The 21,403-nt window shown below is 42.5% G+C and overlaps 1 protein-coding gene across 2 annotated transcripts; it reads left to right on the top strand.

Moving 5' to 3' along the window:
* Positions 1-3,253: 3,253 nt before the first annotated feature.
* Positions 3,254-19,487, top strand: NKRF (NFKB repressing factor). Of its 2 annotated transcripts, XM_072626059.1 has the most exons (4): positions 3,254-3,882; positions 10,046-10,176; positions 14,052-14,174; positions 17,162-19,487. In XM_072626059.1, the coding sequence occupies exons 1-3, from the start codon at positions 3,644-3,646 to the stop codon at positions 14,138-14,140; spliced, it is 459 nt and encodes a 152-aa protein (XP_072482160.1). In that variant the 5' UTR covers positions 3,254-3,643; the 3' UTR covers positions 14,141-14,174; positions 17,162-19,487. The 2 variants fall into 2 exon arrangements, with proteins under 2 accessions (XP_072482160.1, XP_072482159.1); XM_072626058.1 differs by lacking the exon at positions 14,052-14,174.
* Positions 19,488-21,403: the final 1,916 nt, after the last annotated feature.

The following is a 21,403-nucleotide window of genomic DNA, read 5'->3' as shown; positions in this document are numbered from 1 at the left end:
CTTTGGGAAAGAGGGAAGAATCTTCTCAGGAGATTATACAAAGTAATGAAATTGTAACTTATCTAGATAAGCTGGAAAACAAAGTATAAGAAGTTTTCTTTTCATCTAGATTTTCTAATGCCTAGGGGAATGTTCTCGCAATTAAAAAACAACAGCTTTAAGAAATTACAACTTTCCCTTTCTCAAAAACAATGCTATAGATACCTTAAACTCATTTTGTCCCAAACTGAAGCCATTATATTTCTCTCTCCTCCCTGCTCAACCCCTCCTCTCATCCTAATTTCTCATTACTGTTGATGGCACTACCAACCTTCCAGTCACCCAGGCTTTGAACCTCGGTGTCATCCTCAGCTCCTGCCTCCTCACCCCTCCTCCCCCATATCCAATCTGTTGTCAAGACATGAGCATTTTCTCTTCATAATATTTCTTTCTCTCTTCTGACACTGCCTGCACTCTGGTGCAGGCTCTCATCACCTTAGGTCTGGTCAATTGCAATACCCTGCTGATTTTATCTCTTTGCCTCAAGTCTAATCCTCCATTTAGTTGTCAAAGTGATTTTTTTAAAAGTACAGGTCTGACCATATCTTCCCCTACTCGATAAACTCCAATGATTTTCTATCATCTGCAAGATTAAATATAAAATACTCTTTTTGGTTTTTACAGCTCTTCACAAGCTGTCCTCCCCACCCCTTCCAGTTTTCTTCTACCTTACTCACCCTTCCACACTTTGAGATCCAGTGATATTGGCCTCCAAGCTGTTCCTTGAACAGGACAATCCCTCCCTACTCCAGGCATTTTCCATTCTCTGCTTCCTCATTTCTACCTCTTGGCTTCCCAGGCTCCCTTCAAGTCCCAGTTAAAATCCCACCTTCCAGGAAAGGTCTTTGCTGATTTACCTGGTTAGCACCAATTTCTCCTGTATATATCTTGTTTGTACATAGCTATTTTCATGCTCTCTGATGTCATGGTCTTCTTCTGCAACGAAGGACAAACATAATCCTGTGAGTAGACTAATGTGGCTGAATGTCAGTAACAACTCCTCCTGTCCTGTCTGCCTCCCCCACCCCTTCCTTTTCCTCTCCAAAGGAAGGTCAATTTGGATGGCCAAAATATGTCCAGTTGACTTGGGTTTTACTGGCTCCTTCCCTTCCCTTCTCTTCCCTCCCCTCCCCTCACCCCCTCCTTCCCTTCCCTTTCCTCTGTCCGGTTGTGTCCTGTCCTTTCCCAAAACCTTAAACCTACTGCACTCTGAAGCTGGGACACCCATGGGCCCCTGCCTAAGGTTTCCTCTGGACCCTCCTGGCTTTAGAGTGATTATCAATAGTAACTGTTGCTGTTTCCCTCCCAGCCTGATGTCTTTCTTTTTCTTGGCCTCATTAAAGGGGCCATGCCCTGGCTTAAACAGGCCTATTCAATAAATGGGCGTTGCCTCACCCTGAGTACCTGCAAAGACCTTGGCCTAAAGGGCCTATGGTCTCCCAGTTCATCCTGGGCCATCTCCAGTCATCCTGAGGAATATCAGGTCACTGGACTCAGATGGCTCTGGAGGAGAAGTGAGGCTGGTGACCTGAACTGCCCTCCCTCACTCAAAACAGAGTCAAGTGCAAGTCATGTCATCATTTCTCTGATGGCATGGTCTTCTTTGGCAATGAAGGACGAACACACACAGATGTTTTCATGCTGTCTCTCCCAAGCTACTTAAGAGCAGGGACTGTCTTTTGACTTTCTTTGTATTCCCAGTACTTCTCACCGTGCCTGACTGGTAATAAGCAGGCATTTTACAAGTGCTTATTAGTTGACTGACTGATTGGTGAAGTGGCTCTGGGTTCTGGCTGGAGGTTGGGATTGGCTTGGTGATGAAAACCTGTACCTTTCCAACGAGACCCCCAGCTCCTGCCTTCCAGTCATGCTGGCTGTATTAGGGAGAGCTTCTTGTATATTTTGTCCCATCCACCTCACCAGGCTTTACTACCATCTTCCTGCCATCTCTCTCTCTCTGCACACCCCACCCCCTTTTTCTGGATGGAGTATCAAATCTCCCATTTCTTTGAGAAGGGACATGTCAGTACTGGATAACTGTCCTTGTCTATTTTCTGATCCTTGACACACACCCCATGGCTGGAAGACTTTCTTTCTTCATCTCCACCTCTTAGAATGTCTGGCTTCCATCAAGATTTAGTCCAAATGCCACCTTCTTCTGGAAGCTATTCTCAATCCCTTCAGCTGCTAAAGCTAAAGGTTAGCTTCCATCTACCCTGCATGTATTTTTCAGGCACCTATTTATGTACAATGTAAGTCCCAACTAAAATGTCGTTTTCTACAGAAAGTCTTTCCCAGTCATTTCTTAATTCTAGAGCCATACCTCTCAATTATTTCCCATTTATCCTGTATATGACTTGCTTTGTATATATTTGTTTGGATGTTGTCCCCCGTTAGATTGAACTTTATGAGGGCAGGGTCTCTTTTCCCTTTTTGTATCCCCAGAGTTTAGCACAGTGTCTGGTACATAGTAGGCACTTAATATTTATTGAATGACCTGCATTGGTAGAGGGTATTCCCTGTCTTAGTGAAATTGCAGGGTCAGGTTCTGTATATTCTGTGTATATGTCCATGTTGTCTCTCCTGGAGTGCAGAGTTCATTTTCATTTGTGTCTTTGCATCTCCAGGGCCTGGCACATAGTGGGTGTTTCATAAATGTGTGCTTCATTTCTAGTGAGGGGTGTGGTGTGAATGGGGTGCTGTGCTTGGGTTCAAGAGGTATTCTCGGTCTTCTTGCACTCTAAGGCTGCTTCCTCATCTATAAAATGGGGCTCATAGTCTTTCCTGGAGTGGTTGGGGGCGGGGAGATCAAGGAGGTCTCTTTCTTTCTGTCGCATTTCGCAATATACACTGCGGCAAGTGTCAAAAAGAAGCTTGAGGGCCTTAAGCCCCGCCCCACGTGCCCCCCCCCCCCCAGTCGTTCACGTGACTGCGGAGATCTAGAGAACCCGCGCCTATGGTCGTCCATCACCACCACCAGCCGCCGCGAGAGGAACTTCAGTTGACTCTTTTCCAGGGCGGGGGGGGGACTCCTCTCTAGAACATTCTCCCAAACTTCTCGAGGCCCACTGTTTGCGGTATGCTAGCGTCACTGCGGGGCGCGAGCAGGCATTATTCTATCCCATTTGATTTTGTGCTAAAAAGTCTCGCGAGACCCTTAGTTGAGAGCTTAGAGAGGTGGGTAGGAAGACGCGCGTGCGCACTACGGCTCTCAGGCCGCATGCTGAAGAGAGTGGAGGAAAGCGGATGGTCTCACGTAGTGTGTGGGTTTGCGTGAGGCAGGCGCGGGGGGGCACTCTAGCCCAGTCTTCCCCCTTCCGGCGCACGCGTCCCTGTCTCCCCAGCGCCCTGCCCCTCTCTCCCCCCGCCCCCTGCTCCCAAGCTCCCCTGCTCACCGTCTCCCCACATCCCCGCTCCTCTCCCCATGTGCCATAGTCGTCTCGTCCCGCGACCTCGGCTTGCCGGCTTCTGCTCCCCGCCCTGAGAGTGGTCTCTGGGGACCGCCCCGGCGCCGCAGCCCTCGAGCCCCGCCTTCCACCCAGCCGCCCACCTCCGCTTCGCTCGCAGGCAGTTGCGCGGGTGGCCGCGGAGACCCGAGTTGGCGATGGCGCAGGGTGGCGATGGGCTGCTGCGGGAGGGCGACTTGTTGCCGCCGCCCTCCTCTTCGGTGATGCCGCCCGAGGCCGTGGTGAGCCAGTGGCGCTACAGCCACGAGAGCGACTGGCAGTGGGGTCTGCGGCGCACCTTCATCTGCCGCCACCTGCATAAGTACCCCGGGGCCGCGCTAGACCAGCTGCTGGCACTCTCGTCCGCGTGGACCAACCACATCTTCCTGGGCTGCAGGTGAGCGGGACCAGGGACCGGGGACCGGGGGCGGGGGCGAGGGGGCGGCGTGTGTGGCGGGGACCAGAGCCGAACTCCGGGGAGCCTTCCTTTCCCCTCACTGTCTCCCCGGCGCTCCCCCTCCCCGGCTCGCCTGTTACGTCTCTCCCCTGCTCACCTCCCCCTCGGCTCGCTCGCCCCCCTCCCCTCTCTCCCGTTCGGTCTCCCCTCACCCCCGCTGGCTCCCCGGCTCGCCCCCTCCCCTCTCCCTTCTCCCCCTCCTGCTCCCCCCTCCTCCGCTCTCCGTCTTTCCCCCTCCCCCCTCCCCCTTCCCTCCGCCTCCCTGCCCCACTCGACCCCTCCTCCATCTCTCCCCTGGCTCGACCCCTCCTCCCCTTCCTTCACCCCTCCCATCTTTCTTCCCTTCCCATCCTCCTCTTCTTTTTTCCTCCCATCTTCCTCTTCCATTTTCACCCCTCCCATTTTCCTTCCACTTCTGTCCTTTTCTCTTTTTTTCCTTCCATCTTCCTCTCCCATTATCCTTTCTCTCCCTTATTTCACCCCTCCCATCTTCCTTCCACTTTCATCCTTTTCTCCTTCCATATTCCTCTCCCATTTTCCTTCCTCTTCTATTTTCACCCCTCCCATTTTCCTTCCTCTCCTATTTTTACCCCTCCCATTTTCCTTCCTCTCCTATTTTCACCCCTCCCATTTCCTTCAACTTCCATCCTTTTTCCTTTCATCCTTCCATCTTCCTCTTTCATTTTCCTTCCTCTCTCTTCCTTCACTCTTTCCATTTTCCTTCTATCTTCTTCTATTTTCACCCCCTCCATTTTCTTTCCTCTCATTTCACCCCTTCCCATTTTTCTTCCTCTCCTTTCACCTCTCCCATTTTCCTTTCATCTCCCATTTTCACCCCTCCCATTTTTCTTTCCCTACTTTCTTTCCACCTCTCTCATTTTCCTTTCTCTTCTCTTCCTTTTTCCTTCCATTTTCCTCTTCCTTTCTTCTCAGTTTCCATCCTTTTTCCTTTGAGTTTCATTCTTTTTTTTCCTTGCCCTCCTGGTGGGCCTAGGGCCCTGACTCTGACTTCATTCATATCAACCTCCCCACCTCCCCCTTTTCAGGGACCTTGGTCTCCAGCCACCCTTTTTGCCCTCAGTGGCCCTCTCTTCCCATTGGGAGGGGAAATGTGCTTCTTCCTCCACTGCTTGGCACACATCTCTTTGCTGCTCTTGGCTCTCAGTAGCTAGGAAGGCTCCTTCCTCAGCATCCTAGGCCACAACACACACATGGCCTCCTGCTTTTGCCAGTGAAGCTGGCTGAGGAACTGGAAAATCTACTGTAGAAAAGGATTTCTTTCATTTTTGCCCCAAGTGGGATTAGGTATAATTAGCATTCTGCCTAGGGATTGGGCTTCAGGTCTTTTTTTTCCCCCACCCCCTTCCTTTTGGGGCCTCCCAGATAGAGGTATTTGGACCATCCCGTTCAATCCAATGGAAACTGCCATGTGGCATTTCATAGGTCGTTTTTCTTTTTACTAGCCATGGGCAGCTCCACCCATCAAAATACTAAAATCCAGCCTATGCTAGGCTGATCATTTTTCTGACTGAAATTTGGCCTTCATTTAACTCAGTGGGACTTTTTTTTCCGTAATGAGAAATTGAGTTAAGGCATAGGTCTAACAAAGTTTCAGCTATCTTGGGTTAACGCTAGTGTAAGTTTACCATTCTCCATTGTCAATTCGATTTGCCTACCACCCTCACAAACCATTTTTTCTTTTATTCTTCCTGCCCAATATAATTTCTGCCTCTGAGAGATGATCCAGATCCTAAACATAAACCAGATTGACATGTATTCCATGGAGAAAATTGTACTGAATTTTTCTTTCCTTTCTTTGCTATTTCAAGAGATAAATGAAGGAGATGTCATTAGGGGTTCAGAGCATCACAAATGTAGATCTGTATGGAACCTGAGAGGCCATATATTGTAACCCAAGGAGCTAAGATCACACAGGAAGTAATGGGAAAAGGCAGGACTGGAACCCAGATCTGCAGACTCAAGATCCAGTGCCATGGTGCTTCACTGCCTCATATAAATAGCTTTGAATACCCTTAATGAGTTTAATAGCAGCAATAAAGAGAGAATTATTTTCATTTCCTTTCTTTAAGCAAGGTATCTTTTATACTTTGTGAGTAAGAGTCCATTCCCTATGTGCAATACTGACATACCTTTCAAATTTGAGATAAAACAAAGCTGGAAGCCCCCCAAAAGATTCAAGGAGGTGGTGAGGTATGTATTTTAAGCCTCTTTGTGGTTTACAGGTCAAACTATTTTCCTGTGAATTTATCCAATAAAAGAAGCAGAAAGTTTTGTAGTCTGATGTTTGACCCATAATCCTCATAATCCTCAAACCTGTATGGCTCATATGCCTCAGATTTCATAGGATTATTTAGCACAAACATGGTTTTAAAGGATTAGCCCCCAAACTCCCTTTTATGCAAAATCTCCACTACTAGAAAATTCAGATAATTGAAGCTTTTTCCCTGCATTTTCTTCTTTATGGAAGAAAAAGTGATAAATTCATATCAGATTTACTGTGGAAAGACCTTTCTTGAGTATGTTTTAGGTCCTCAACTGTATATATACAGTAGAAAGAGCTCTGACTTTGGGATGGAGTCCAAACACCATGGTTCAAATTTGGTCACTATCTTTCTGACCTTGGACTAGGCCTTTCCCCCTCCCTGGGCCTCAGTTTCCCCCTCTGTACAATGAGGAGATTGGACTAGATGGCCTCCGAAGTGCCTACCAGTTCTAGATGTAGGAGCATACCTGTGACCTTGGACAAGTCTCTTTCCTTTCCTGGGCCTCAGTTTCCTCCTCTGAGGGTTAGACCAGGTAGTTTCTCAGGTCCCATCCAGCTCCAGATCTAAGATCCTATGACATGATTCTTGATGTTTGTTTATATATTGCTCTGGAGGTGTCTTGGGAATCATGAGAATAATAGCTGTGTTTAGTATTGTAGCGTCAGTTGTATTTTTTGCCATATTCTAATTTTTTGACAAATTATATATATGGGAACTCTGTTAACCAGAATATTCAGTTAGCCAGAAGTTTGTTTCCCCAAGCATTTATTGTTAATGCCGTCAAGTCTGCAGTCCTTTTTGGCCATTATGTTGTTTGTGAGAAATTTCTTGATATTGTGAAAGGTATCTTAAAATTAAACAGGCCTTTGTACCTTGGTTATTTGTTATGATATGAACATCTCTTCTGTACTGCTCCTAGGGTGGTAGTTGCTAGGTAGGGATAGGGTGTGAAATTAACAGTTGTTCTAGTGGGTGACGTGGATGAGGGGAAGCTTTTGAAAGGATTTTTCCTTGAAAATCTTGGATTTCTTGATCATTTCGAGAGAAGAGGTAGGTTTATGACTTAAAAGGCTAATTCCAAATAATGCCAATGACTTATTTAAAAGTTATTTGAAATTGTTGCTGTCCTCTGCTGTCAACAGTTTGTTGGTAGCAATAGCTTGGCTACATACGTTTGGTTCCGTTTCTGGCAGCAGTCTCTAAATAGTTCTGAACAAGTCATTTTGTAACTGCAAATCCTAACCTCTGCTTAATTTTCAAGTGCCAACTCTCATTTACGTGGTTGGACCTAATGGAGCAATTTAATCCTTTCTGCATTTCTTTGGTAAGCCATTCCTAGTCAAACTATTACATTCTCTCTCTGCATCTTGTTGTATCCTCATTTTTGCTTATGCTATTAACTCTCTTGGTATAATGAAAATGCTAAATTCCAGGCACACTGGCAATTGCTAGGGTTGTTGACTTTTGAACAGCTTAAACACATGAATTTTTAAAGTCACAGTAGATTCTGGTTTTCCCTAGAATATCTTATCACCTTTTTTCTTGTATATTGCTGGCTTGTAAATGCTGCTGAGTGTGTGTGTGAGTGAGAGTGTGTGTGTGTGCGTGTGCACACATGTTTTTCCAGGTCCCAGAATGGGAGCTACTCTAGGGCAAATGTCACAGCTTGTGTGTGTTTGTTTAGATGTCTCTTGTTTGACTTAGCAGTACATGGCAAATCACCACTTAAAACTGGATTGAGGATTTTTCAGAGGCTTTTTGTTTTAAAGGTAAAGGGTTCCTAGCCAAAGCTACAGAGGTTTTCAAGTCATCTGTCCCAAGGTGACTCAAGAGTCACCCTACTTGGTAGAGACACTCAGCTTGTTACATCACAAGTTCTTGAGTGAGTGTGGAGGCATGACAGACAATGGAGAGGGGATCAAAGGTTTTATTGTTTGTAACAGTTTCAGATTTGTAGGAGTACTAATCTGCTTTCCTGCGAAATTCAAAATAAACAGCAGTGAGTTCTGGAATATTGTCATCCAAGGTGATGTTTGCAGTTTGCTTTGAATGGTAAAGTTTTAAGTACTATGTCCAGTGACTTGTGGCATTGGGCAGGGGCTGGCAGCTTTAGAGGGAGCTGCTGTTGGGAAAGGTGCCTTCTAATGTGGACTAGCAGTTTGGGCCCCTGATGTGGAGCGGAGGTGCCCCCATCAATCTTGTAAGTCAAAATGAACTCCATCAACTCTACAAGTGAAGAAGTGAGAGGATTACAGAAAGTCATTAAGAGGCATTCTTTTGAGCTGCCAGAGGGGAATAGTTCATATACCTCCTCTGATCACTAGGTAACTATTCTTGTTAATTAAGTGTTAGGTAAGCTTTAAAAAACCATAATTATTGATCTCTTTTGTTTTTCCATCACTTTCATTTCTAAATCTGTCTTCCACTCTCCAGTTTACAGCAAAGTTTATGAAAGCAAAGGGAGGGGAAAAGAGAGCATTTCCTTCAAATTACCCAAGATACAAAACTGTTCCACACTCAGAGCTCCCCACCCCCCCATCCTGCAGAAAAAGGAGGGAAGCTCATTTTCTCCTCTCTTTCAGAGTATTAGAATGACCAAATGTTAAACCTTTAAGTAATTTCCTATTAAAGGATGAATAAATTGACTATATTTCCTTCCTATACCGAGGTATATTTTTATCTTAGAATGTTGGGTTTCATAGCAGAGTGAATGAAGTGGTTATAACCAATAGCATTCCTGGAAAAGAAAAAAATCACTGGGCAAACGTGTGGATGTTCCTGTAATGAGCATGTGTGCATTATTTATGGATGTCACACATGGAATTGATCATGGCATCCTGTGTTTGGAATTGGATGGACCCAAAGACCAGTTTGGAGCTTGTTTTAAGCCCCAGAACCTGGTGGATGTAAGTACAGTGAAGGCATTTCCTTTAGCTCCCTCCACTTGAAGTTGGCTAAGTTTTTCATATTCTCCTTTGCTTTCCTCACACCTTGAAAATTTGACCCTAAAATATCTGATTTGTAATTGATCCCACTATATATAACTTGTCATGATTTTCCTGAGTTCAGATAAGAGTAAATGTATCTATTTAGAGTGGATAGTGAAGTAACAATAGATACGGAAATATGCCACCCCAGTAGCTGCCAGTAGACAGTGCTGGTGGGTTTGGATCAGAACATTTTTTTTCTGGAAAAGTCAGAAACATTAATGGGGGGAGGGGGTGGTTACTCAAAAGCAACCTGAAAGACATCTGGCACAGGGGAGGGAACCAGTAACAGCCTAGTAAAGAGGATGGACTTTGTCAGATGGTAGCTCTAGTGAACACAGTGATGTTTGGAGGTATCAGAGAGAAGACTTAAGCAGACAAGGGTCATATTCCTTTGAACTTTGGGAAGAACTATTCAGAAATGGAGTTGATTGGCCTGAACAAATTCTCAGTAAGCTCTGAGGGATGGTTGCATCTGTGTACTGACTTCTCTGCTTTGCTTGGAAAAGGGGCTATTGGGTCTGAGGAGCATACTAGGCCAGAAATGAAAAGTTCTCACCCTCATTCAAATTCAGCTCCTGCACTTGCCATCCACTTAAAAAGATTCTCACAAAATGGCAGCATTGGTTCCATGATCAATCATGGGGACCCCAAGGGAAAAGTCCATACACCAACTTATATCCCTTGTCCTTAGAGCCATTTTGGAGACCCTCTTCATCATTTTTCCTACATGGGGTACAACAGCTTATAATGGGAATAGTCCATTTAGAATTTTGGAGCTTGTTGAATTCTCACATGTTTTAACATTATGTTTTATTACTTCAAACATAGGTATAGCCCACAATTGATGGAAAAAATTTTCAAGATGGCTGAAGGTATTGATATTGGGGAGATGCCTTCACATGAACTGGTATTGCCTAATGCTCCCAAAGCTCAAAAGCGCCCCCCCTCGCCTTGTGCTGGTGAGTATGTTTCCTTTTCCTCGATGTGTGATCTGAAGAAACCTGAGGTCTCTGCTTCATTTGGTAAAATGAGGGTGATACTTAATTCTTGTAAGTGTAAAAAATGGTTACTTTCAAACTTAGAATCTGAGGGTTCTGTTAGTTATTACTTTTTTCATTTATTAACAGTTTTATGGAGAATGGGCACTTAATAGAATATTAAAATAAGTATCCTAGACATCACTGAGGTCCATGGAATGGGATCCACTTTTATAAATAAAAACCATATGCCCCAAAATGGAGCTTGCTTATAATGGCACACTCACACTCTGTTGATGCTCTTGCATTGTAGCGTGTGACCAGGGCCCTTTACTTGGGCCCTAGTCTGGGCAGAGCACTGTGCTGGGCTGGACTGGGTTGGGCTGGGTTAGGGAATCCCAAGTTTAGGTATGATAGGATTCCTGGCTTCACGGGGCTTCCCCACTGCTGCCACCTTAGGGCAAGACCCCATTACTTCTTACCTAGATAATTGCAGTAGCTTTTCCCTAATTTCTCTCTGTGCCTGACTCCCTCCAGACCAGGCTGTCCATCACTGCCAGATTCATCTTCCTAACGAACCACTCTAATCACTCAACTTCTCCAAGACCTTCTACCTGTCCAGTTGAGTCCAAACTCTTTAGCCTGGCATTTATGATCCTCTGAACAGATCTCACCCCAGGCTCCTTTTCTAGCCTTATCTTTCTCTACTCCCCTTTTGCTGAAATTGCCTTTCACATCTTTGGTTCTATTCAAGCTGAACTACTGCCCATTCCCCAAACAGGCATACCCTATGCTGCTCCTTCCATGTAGGCCACCTGTTGGCCCCCTCAGGTGCCCACTTGTTGCTTGCCCTGCTCTGATCTGCCTAGCCTGATATACGTCACAGCTCCGGCCTCTGGACTTGAAGAGCATTTGCTTTTTCTACCTTCTTCATGTGCTTAGCTTCTTAAGATGATCTCTCTGTATGTATAGGCTGTCTCCCTCACTTGATGGTCATTTCCTTGAAGGTGGGTCTGGTCTGGCATTTTTGTATCTTTTCACCACTCAGCCCCTGACCCAGCACAGTGCCTTGCTCAGATGAGGTAATCAGCATTCATTCACATATGTAAAGTGTAATATACTATGTTCCTATAGATATAGATCTTGATAGCAAATTCTTTGGTAGTTTTAACTTTGGCACCCTCATTTTCCTAATCCAGCCATATTATTCTTTTTTCTCCTAAAAATAAAATGGATTCTATTTCTATGTGATGGGTGAGGACCAAGGTCATTTCTGAAAACAGACTTTAAGGCTGGGGTTAGAAATTTGCAATTTTCTCGTAATTCTATTAGGAAAACCATTTTCTTCATTATGATTAATTATAAATGATAAAGAAGACTAGTGTTCCTCACTTTTTCCCTTTGGGTGGACCTTTGATCTTATTGATTTGGTGCTGCCCTCAACACAGACTATAACCTCTTCTATGCAGTTCTTGTCTGTGTCCTCCCAGGAGAATTTAATTTAGCCAGTGCACTCACTGGAAGCCATCTTCTGGTTCTCTTAATATCTCAAGGGTACCAGCATAGCTGTGGGATTCTCTCCCTCTATTGTGTCTCATTCTCCTTAGACTGGCCCATCTTTGATACACACACACCCTTGATACTGTTTTTATATACCATTTGTATAAATCATTGGTGCAGGTTGCTTTCAACCTAACCTATTTTAAAAATCAGCAGGTAAGTGAAATTACAATCTGCAATATTAAAATGCTTATGTTTTTTAGCTTTTTTCCTAGGAAAAAAGCCATTTGTGTGGATAGAGTATGAAATCCTGCATACACAGTAAGACTGGCCAAACAACTAATTAAGACATGAAAATTATTCATCTTGATTTCTAAAAAGCCATTTAAATGAAAAAACTCAAAAAAAGGACAGCTCCCAGTAACTGATCCTGCTGATTTTTAAAAAGCTAATAGCCTAGAGCTCTTGAAATTGAACCTACTTCTTTAGCCTGCAAGTTGCTATGAAAATACAGGTCTACATAGGGTCTCTGGATGAGAAATTTGCCCCTAACAAACCCTTATTACCTACATAGCCCTGGAATAGGAGAATGGGGGTAAATGTATTAACCAAAAATTATAGCTGTAGAATAATTTGAAGAAGGAAAGAACATTTGGATCTTCTTTGGCTTCCTGCTTTATGTTGTACTGTCTGTTTATCACCCCACTAGACTCTGGGCTCCTTGAGAACTGGGACTTTGGCCTCTTCCAAAATCTTGGGTATAATAGGAGTTTAAACAGATGCTTGAATGGAAAGAACCAGAGCCAAGACTAGCTGTGTGGCCTTGGGGAAGCTCTGTAGCCTTTCTGGGCCAAAAATTTCTTTATCTGTGAAAATGAAGGGATCTCTTTTCCAGCTCTTTAAACAACACCTTCCACATGTAGATGAATTAGTCATGATCAGTGAGAACAAAACTAAATGGCTTTGAACCCACTAGAAGGACACCGGATCCACTAGACATTATAGGAGGTTGACAAAAGTATGTCTGTGAAGATTGATTTGTTAATACTTGGAAAAAAATCTGTCAAATTTTCCCCATTGATATTTGACTTAAGACTGCTTTTTTTTTCCCTTTATGAAATTGTAAAATGTAGATATTCTGCTACCACCATCCCACCTAGACCCTTGGTTAAATAAGATTGGAAGTGTCAAAGGAGAGAATGGGGTCTCAAATATTACAACTTCTCTACTTTGGAAAAATACAAATAAAATTTTGAATGGGAGTATGGATCTCTTTGCCCAAGCCTAAGAAAGTTAATATAATAAGATCATCTTAACCATTTAATCCCATTCCGTCGGGTGATGAATTCCTGGGTGCCAGTCAAATGATTGTCTAGGTTAGGTAGCAACAACCTAAATGAAAAAACTATTTGAATATTGTTGGAAAAGCCTGTCCCTTTTAAGTTTTCTTAGGGTTAGGGACAATGGCCCCTTGATTTGTGTGTGTGCAGTGCATGTGGCTGGACCCAAATTTCTGGTTGCCTACTTGAGATGTTCTCAGCCAGAAGCAGTCTTTCCCTCTTCTAAACTGCCATGACATTTTATTTGTATGGCTCTGATAGTATACATTTTAGTTCCCATTTTAGGTATTTGTGTACATCTTCTCTCCTCTGGCAAGCTCCTTTGAAGGCAGGATTCAGCATGTATTTATTGAGCTCTATACAGAAGTGAAATTGTCAAGTAACTCCCATTTTACTTGGGGAAAACAAACATGTACACCAATAAGAAAATATGAAATCCAGATTAAATAACAAAATAATTGGGGGAAAGGGAAAAGAACAATGAAGGGAATCCAAAAAGGCTTCTTGGAGGGGAGCCCAAAGGTGGAGATGGGAAAGGAGGAGAACATTCCAAGTATAGGGGCATGCAACAGAGTGTCATGTACATGGAACAGTAAGTAAGCTGGGATGGCCAGAATGTTGGGCGGGGAGGAATACGGAATCATTCTGGAAAGATAGGTGAGAGGCAGATTGTGAGGGGCTTTAAATACTGATTCAAAGAAGAGGGAGCCATCTAAGCTTCTTGAGAAAAGTCTCATGGTCAGAACTGTGATTTAGGGATGTCACTTGGGCAGCCATGTGGGGAAAGACTGCAGGCCATTACAGTAATGCATGCAGAGGGAATGGTGGGGCCTGCACTAGGGTGGTGGCCATGTAAGTGGACAGATGTGGAAGGCAAATCTGATGCAGGGGAAGTTGGGTGTGTGTGCTAATGAAGTGAGAAGGGGAATGACAACTCAAGAGTTGAAGATTCCCTTTCCCTCCCTCCCTCCCCACCTTGCTCCTTCCCTCCCTCCCCTCCCCTCCCCCCCCAATCAGCTTGCCCCAGCACTTCTCCAGGACGTGCTACTAGCAAGAAGGACAAAGAACTGAGGATCTCACTGCCAGCGAGCACCCAGCAAGAATGAAGAATAGGGAGAATTTTGCAGTGACCTGCATAGGGTATATATAATGTTTGTATTTCTGTCACAGCCAAGTGACTATGTCTGGTTTTTTGTGTCCCATTAGCACCTGGCACAGTACTGTGCTCATAGTAGGTGATAAATCTTTGTGAAGTTAGACTGCCATTCAGCAGTGGGGCTCCTGGCAGTCCTGCTGTGCCCTGGTCCACGGCCTTCCCTACTCTTGGTTTTCTAGCTGCTAAAGGCATTGTGGGCCCTGAAGAACATAGATCACAAGGCTGGGGTGGGGGTGGGGGTTGGGGGTGGGAATACTGAGGCACAGTCAACTACCAAGATGGGTGAATGTTACGAAGAAAACACAGACCAAGGATGTTGAAAAGAGGGTTAAAAAGATGGTGATAAGAAGAGCCGATATTCCTAGATCACTCTTAAGTTGTATAAAAGCACTTAACATATATTTATCGCATTTGATACATACAACCATCTTGTGAGGTAGGTACTGCAAATATTTTTTTGGACATTTTAATATACTTTACCATAAATACCCAAATTCCCCTACAAAGTATATCCACCATACCCTCCCTTCCCCTCCAAACAATTAAACAACTGGTAAATCTCACATCACTTCGCACTTTCGTAGCTATTGACAGAAAGGCAATAACCTATAATTTTGATGATATAATTACCAATATTGCCTGTTAATAACATTTGACCCAAGGTGTTTGTTTTGTTTTGCTTTTTAATGTTGACTTTTACATTACTTTGGGTGATATTGTTCCCATTTTACAGGTGAGGAAACTGAGGCTTAGAGAGGCTAAGTGACTTTCCCAAGGTCACACAGCTAGTAAATGTTAGAGACAGGATTCAAACCCAGTTCTCTTCTGACTCCTAAGGCCAGTGTTCTTTCCACTCCACCAAGCTGCCTCTCTGCTGGGCTTTTGGAGTCTTCATCAGAGGCAAAAGGGAATGATTCAAATTGGAGAGAAGAGGGGGCCAACTTGGTGGAACTGTGCTCAGGTTGGGCAAGCCATAGGCTGGAAGAAATTGAACATTATTGAACACATGCTGTTTTGCTTCCAACAGCTCCAGTCCCCTCCCCTCATGTGGGCAGTGTGCACCCTGAAAGAATGAAATGATGACCTGTTGGAGTGATTTTAGGGAATGTGTTGGGAAAGGGCAAAGTTGCCACTAAGGGTTGGGGGTTGAGCAGAGAACAAGGATACTGGAGACAGATTTTTTGCCCAAGATTAGTCATGCATAAGCTATATGCAGAGATAAGTTTTTGCCATTTGGAACCACTCGGTGGTTCAATAATCTAATTGAGTCTTGGGACATTTAAGTTGTTCAGAACAACCTAAGGTCTTCTGAAAAGTTAATCAACACAAGTTTATTTCAAATGTGTGCAGAATGTACAGGTAAAATATGGTAATAGAAAATCATGAGAGTGATTAAGATAAAACATTGTGGTACAACTTGAATGCTCCTCTCTGAAGGATTTGGGAGAAAACCAGAAATGAGGCCAGAAGGCATTATAATCTAAATTGGTGGTAGAAAGACTCAGATCAGAGAAACTATGGAGCCTTCAAAGGCAGAAAAAGAATGTGTATTTTGTTGATCTGGAGGCACATACATCAGACTTACTGTATTTTGAATTTATATCAGGGGATAGCCCTTCATTAACCAACATCACAAAGACCAAACATGAAAAGTGAATACTTTTCCCTGTAAAAATGACCCAAAATCTAGGGTATGCTCCATCTTCTCATGTTAACTCTGCATCCCCACCTGGATTTAAAGAAGTCTAGCCCTTGCTATGGGGGTGGGGGTGGTCACCTCATTCCTCTCAGCCCAGGCAGATGAAAGAGTCTCACAAATTAACTTCCTTTTTATAGACCAAATAACGTCTCCCCTTATGCCTAAATGAATGGCCTTCCCGTCTGAAAAGGTGACATCACCTTCCTAGTCCAGAGATACACAGCACTCCAATATTTTACATTATAATTCTTTATACCAGTGAATAACCACTGGGTGTCTCCTTTATGCTTTAACATTCCTTCTGTGTCAGGCCACGATTGGGTACATTGTTACACTGTTGTCCTTATTTCATTGGCTTCTGGAGGTATGTAATATTAAGACTCATTTTTTATTTATCTTGGCTATATTATGTCTACCCCTTCCAGGCCTCACCACTAAATTCTACTTATATATAAACATGGTAATGTCAAAACTGGAAGAGCCCTTAGAAACAATCTAGTCCAGCCCCCTCATTTGCCCTATAAGGGTTATGCAGTTAAGTCTAACGGCAGAGCCCTTAACCAGAATCTAGGTCTTTTAACATCCAGTCTGGTGTTCCTCTCGTTGCCCTCCATGTACAAGGACTCTTAATTGGAACTATGAACTATCATGTTTGGTAGTCTAGATTCTGAATTGGAGGACAGTAGGCTGTGACATTTTTAAAAGATCAAACAGGGTTTGAAAATTAGATTTTTTGTATTTTGACACTGCTGTCATATACAAAGCAGAAACTAGAAGGCCTACAGTTGGGGCTGCTAAAGAGGTATGGGTTGGTACAGGGTTCCTACCAGCTTCTGATAGTCTTATATATTGCCTGGGCTGAGATGATGAGAGAGGTTTATTTAGCAACTGGATTATAGTGAGATTTTCTTTAATTTGGGTAGACATTTTTATTCTATTTTAATACTGATAAGTGCCTTTTTAGATCAATGTTGTTTTTTTCCTTTGTCTTGTTGCATTCCCCTTACACAGGAAAATTAAATTGACAAACACTCTCTTACCATTTTCCTGGTAGTAAGCCAAGTATTGTCACCTATGAAACTAGAGACCTTTTTTGAATAGTCTATTAATGAAACATCCATCTCTTAATCCAAAAATATGTTAAAAGTTGAAAAACCTGAAGTAAGCTATTGAAGATTCTATTTTGAATCACAACTAATTGTAGTATGGTGTTTGGGGAATGATACTTGAAATTCTTCTTTTCTTTAACTATAAATTGCACTCATTCCATAGGTCAAATTCCTCCCAAAAAGCAAGCTGCTTCCAGACTCCAGGTGAAACCTTGTTTTGAACCTGTACACTTTGTAGCTAGTAGTATTAAAGATGAAAGAATGGAAGATCCTTCAGACACTCAAACACAGCAAGCAGATTCCACCATCATGCCGTTCGACACCTACCAAGATGATGTAAACAACAGTTCCCAAGATCCAAAGTTTCAGTATTCCAAAACAAGTTGTGCTTTCGCTAATAACCAGACTGCAACAACCAGCATGTTATCAGATAGTGTGAACCCTGCCCTAAGTGGTGCATCCCATCCTCCTCCATCCTCTCAGTCAGCTGCTGTGTCTTCCCCCTCAGTAAAATTTTCAGAATCAGAGGTAGCTGGGAAGCAACAGTTTATTGAAAGACTTTCTGCAGTTATTTGCAAGAGCCTTTCAGGGATGAATCTTGGAGCTGATAAAATTAATTATACATATATGTTAACTCGTTGCATTCAGGCATGTAAGACAAATCCTGAGTATATATATGCTTCTTTAAAAGAAATCCCCCCTGTTGACATCCCCAGAAGTAAAAAACTTTTAATTGATGGCTTTGCCTGTGAAGTTAGATGCCAGAGTATCTATCTGACAACAGGTTATGCTGGCAGCAAAAATGGTTCTAGGGATCGAGCTACTGAGCAGGCCATAAAGCTCTTGCAAAAATCTGTTGAGGTTAGAGTAATTAAGAGGAAATTCAAACATATTTATCAAGATGACCTTGTGGTGTGTCAGATTGGCATATCATCATATGATTTTCCTCCAGCCCTTAAAGCCCCAGAAGATCTCTCTGTGAAGAACGAGGCAGAGCAGTCAGACTCTGCTTCCAGTTCCAAACATTGGACCAATTTTGTCCTCATAGAAAATGCAAATGATGCTATTGGAATCCTAAACAATTCTGCCTCATTCAACAAAATGGCAATTGAATACAAGCATGAGATGTTGCCAAACCGCACATGGCGCTGTCAGGTGTTTTTGCAAGGGCACTGCTTAGCTGAAGGTTATGGAAGCAAAAAAGTAAGCAAACATGCAGCTGCTTCTAAAGCATTGAAAATTCTTCAAAAAACACAATCCGATACTCCAGTTGTCCAAGCTACACAGGTTCAAACAGTAGGCTATTCACCTAAGGGATCTGGAAACAAAGATTTAAAGGATCTTGTAATTTATGAGAATTCTTCGAACCCTGTATGCACACTAAATGACACAGCTCAGTTCAACAAAATGACTGTCAAATATGTTTTTGAAAGGCTGACAGACTTGAGGTGGAAATGCAAGGTGATTCTGGAGAACGAATTCATCACAGAAGCAGTTGGGGTGAAAAAATTTGTCAAGCATGCGGCTGCAGAAGAAGCTGTGAAAATCCTTAAAAAGACACAGCCAACTGTCATTAACAATCTGAAGAAAGGAACCATTGAGGATGTGATCTCAAGAAATGAGATTCGAGGTCGCTCAGCAGAAGAAGCTTATAAACAAGAAATCAAAGAGGATAACATTGGAAATCGGCTCTTAAGAAAAATGGGTTGGACGGGGGGTGGGTTAGGGAAATGTGGGGAGGGTATCCGTGAGCCCATCTCAGTCAAAGAACAGCATAAACGGGAAGGGCTTGGGCTTGATGTAGAGAGAGGAAATAAAATTGCCAAGAAAGATATTGAACAGATCATCAGAAATTATGCACGGTCAGAGAGCCACACTGACTTAACTTTTTCTACCGAGCTAACCAATGATGAACGGAAACAGATACATCAAATTGCCCAGAAGTATGGTCTTAGGAGCAAATCTCATGGAATAGGCCGTGAAAGATATTTGGTGGTAGGCAGAAAAAGGCGTAAGGAAGATTTATTAGATCAGCTTAAACAGGAAGGCCACGTTGGACATTATGAACTTGTTATGCCTCAAGCAGATTGAGACCAAAATGATCATATAAACACTTGCTAACATTTTGTGACATGACTTAGAAAGAAATGTTGCATTTTCTGGTTGTAGAAAATATTCATTCTAAAGTGTTGTAAAACTTTGCTCTTTTTACTTATGCTTTTGTAGGAAGGTTCCTGTTCAAGTTGTACTAGTATGTAGTCCAGAAGTTAAAATTGTCCTTGATGTCATTGATGTTTCTAGTTATTTTATATTGTGATGTGATCACGTGATGACAAAAATACACCCAAATGTACCCCTCCCCCTTTAAAGTATATACCTTGTGTATTTTGCCCTAAAAGAATTTATAATTTGTTTAAAGAGCAAAGTGATTTGGAGTAAATGTGTTAAACATGATATCAGCTATAATAAAACTACAACTGTCAACAGCATTTTGCATTTTAGCTTGTTCTTTGTGCTAAGGTACTTTAAAAATTTTTAATTTCTTTTTCAAGAGTAAACATACACTTTGTATAAAAAAGCATCAGCCAGTAATCCAGATAATTTAGCCTAGTCACCATATTGTCTAGAATGAAGCAGTTGCTGAACCTCATAAGTGTACGATTAAGTGAGTCTTTTGAGAATTGATATTTTACAGGAAAATGGCACTCAAGAGAACCATACATAGAAAGGATTTTTTAATATCCTAAAAAACCAAAGCTCAAGAAAGCAAAGTTGAATTATTTGTACTTATTACATATTCACAGATAGCCATGAAACAGATGGACACCACTTTTAAAAAGATCAATTTGTACCATATCTCCAACCTTTTATCTTTCACATATTCCTGAAGGAATGTTTTCTGAGTGGTAAATACTATACAGCAGGAGCTCACCTGGGAAGTGGTGGACCAGTTGTATTTTAAGTATTAACATAGCTTAACACTTGAACAAGTTTGGACCAGAATAACCATTTATCCTCGGAAGTGTCCATCATAGAACTTTCTCTTTGGATCGAAGCAATGTATCCAAACTATTATTGAAATTTGCTTTTTTTTTTCTTTTTTGGACTCATTACAGGTTGTGATCTTAACCACATAATGTGAATAACAGAGGGGAAATATAATTCAGGACAGTTAGGTGTCGATCTAAAAAAGCACCATTATCTAAAATAATCTGTATACTTAGCTAACTTTTCATGCTTCATCAAGTTGCTAGTCCATTTAAGGACATTTTTTTGTTTTTTTTACATTTTTGCAAACGAATATATTCAATTACTCTTCACACCTACCATGTCCTGTGTTGTGCTTGCCTCCTAACTAACTACCCCCCCTTCCAGAGGACCTGACCTCTCCCCCTTCTACCCTTTCTGATAGGAAGGAAGTAAAAGTGAGTTTCACTATTTGATAAAAGCAGGATTAGCTTTGGCATTTTCTGTACAAAGCTAGTGAACATTACTTCTTAATGCCATGGCTAAAAATCTAAAGGCATCTTGTAGTTGTGTTTGTTTAGGGAGTAGAACAAGCTTCTATTTTTGCTAAAATGTTGGGTTTCTGAATCAAAGTGTCTGGGAATTTAGAAGAAAAAACTTGAGTTTTTTCCTTCCTGCCCCGATGTTCTAGGACAATCATGATTTGTTGCTTTGAATTTTAAGATGCTAGGAATTAGGAACGGGAAAGATACTAGCAATTATTCCAACTCTTGCTTTTAAGCTAACCGAAACATCTTGGCTATTTATCTTTCCCCTCTTCTCTGGTGCAAAAGAAGCCAGTTAATAAATATTAAGCGCCTACTATGTGCCAAGCACTGTGCTAAATCACTGGGGCTGCAAAAAAAAGCAAAAGATAGTTCCTGCCCTCAAGGAGCTCACAGTCTTGGAATTGGGAGGTGCTGCTTGTGACCCTGGAAAAGCCTCTTGACTTCTGAACTTGCTTGCTCCCCTACAAAATAGGGATGAAAACAGATTACACCTTCCCCACATCACTCAGGGGGGGCTTTGAGGAAAGCAATATAGAAATGGGGGAAATTATTTTTAGTATTAGTACAGAACAAATACAGTTTGCAATGAAGAAGGGTCCTAATTTTGCAGCAAAACGATCATCAGCGGCCACCAAAATACTTGAGTTCACATAGATTAGCCTGCCCATTCCAAAAGTATTGGTTGCTATTAACTTCATTTGTTTGTAATATTTCAGAACTGCACCTCCCTAAATCATGATTTTTGCCCATGTACCACCACACTTATTACTGACATTTTCCTCCAGCCCCACCCCAAATTTTCATATGGAGAAAAATGCAAAAGAATATTTGGAATAGTTTGTGACTGTGAAGCTGAAGATCGATCGATCTATCAATTGATCTTGGCTTTT

The sequence above is a fragment of the Notamacropus eugenii genome, chromosome X, assembly GCF_028372415.1.
Source record: "Notamacropus eugenii isolate mMacEug1 chromosome X, mMacEug1.pri_v2, whole genome shotgun sequence".
In the NCBI taxonomy this organism is placed as follows: domain Eukaryota; kingdom Metazoa; phylum Chordata; class Mammalia; order Diprotodontia; family Macropodidae; genus Notamacropus; species Notamacropus eugenii.
This window is presented reverse-complemented; position numbering and strand designations above follow the sequence as displayed.

Bases quoted from the DNA above. Each gene is read 5' to 3' on its own strand.
- NKRF (XM_072626058.1), top strand. From the start codon at position 3,644: ATGGCGCAGGGTGGCGATGGGCTGCTGCGGGAGGGCGACTTGTTGCCG. The intron at 3,883-10,045 runs GTGAGCGGGACC...CTTCAAACATAG, and splicing joins CACATCTTCCTGGGCTGCAG to GTATAGCCCACAATTGATGG. The intron at 10,177-17,161 runs GTGAGTATGTTT...CTCATTCCATAG, and splicing joins CCCCCCCTCGCCTTGTGCTG to GTCAAATTCCTCCCAAAAAG.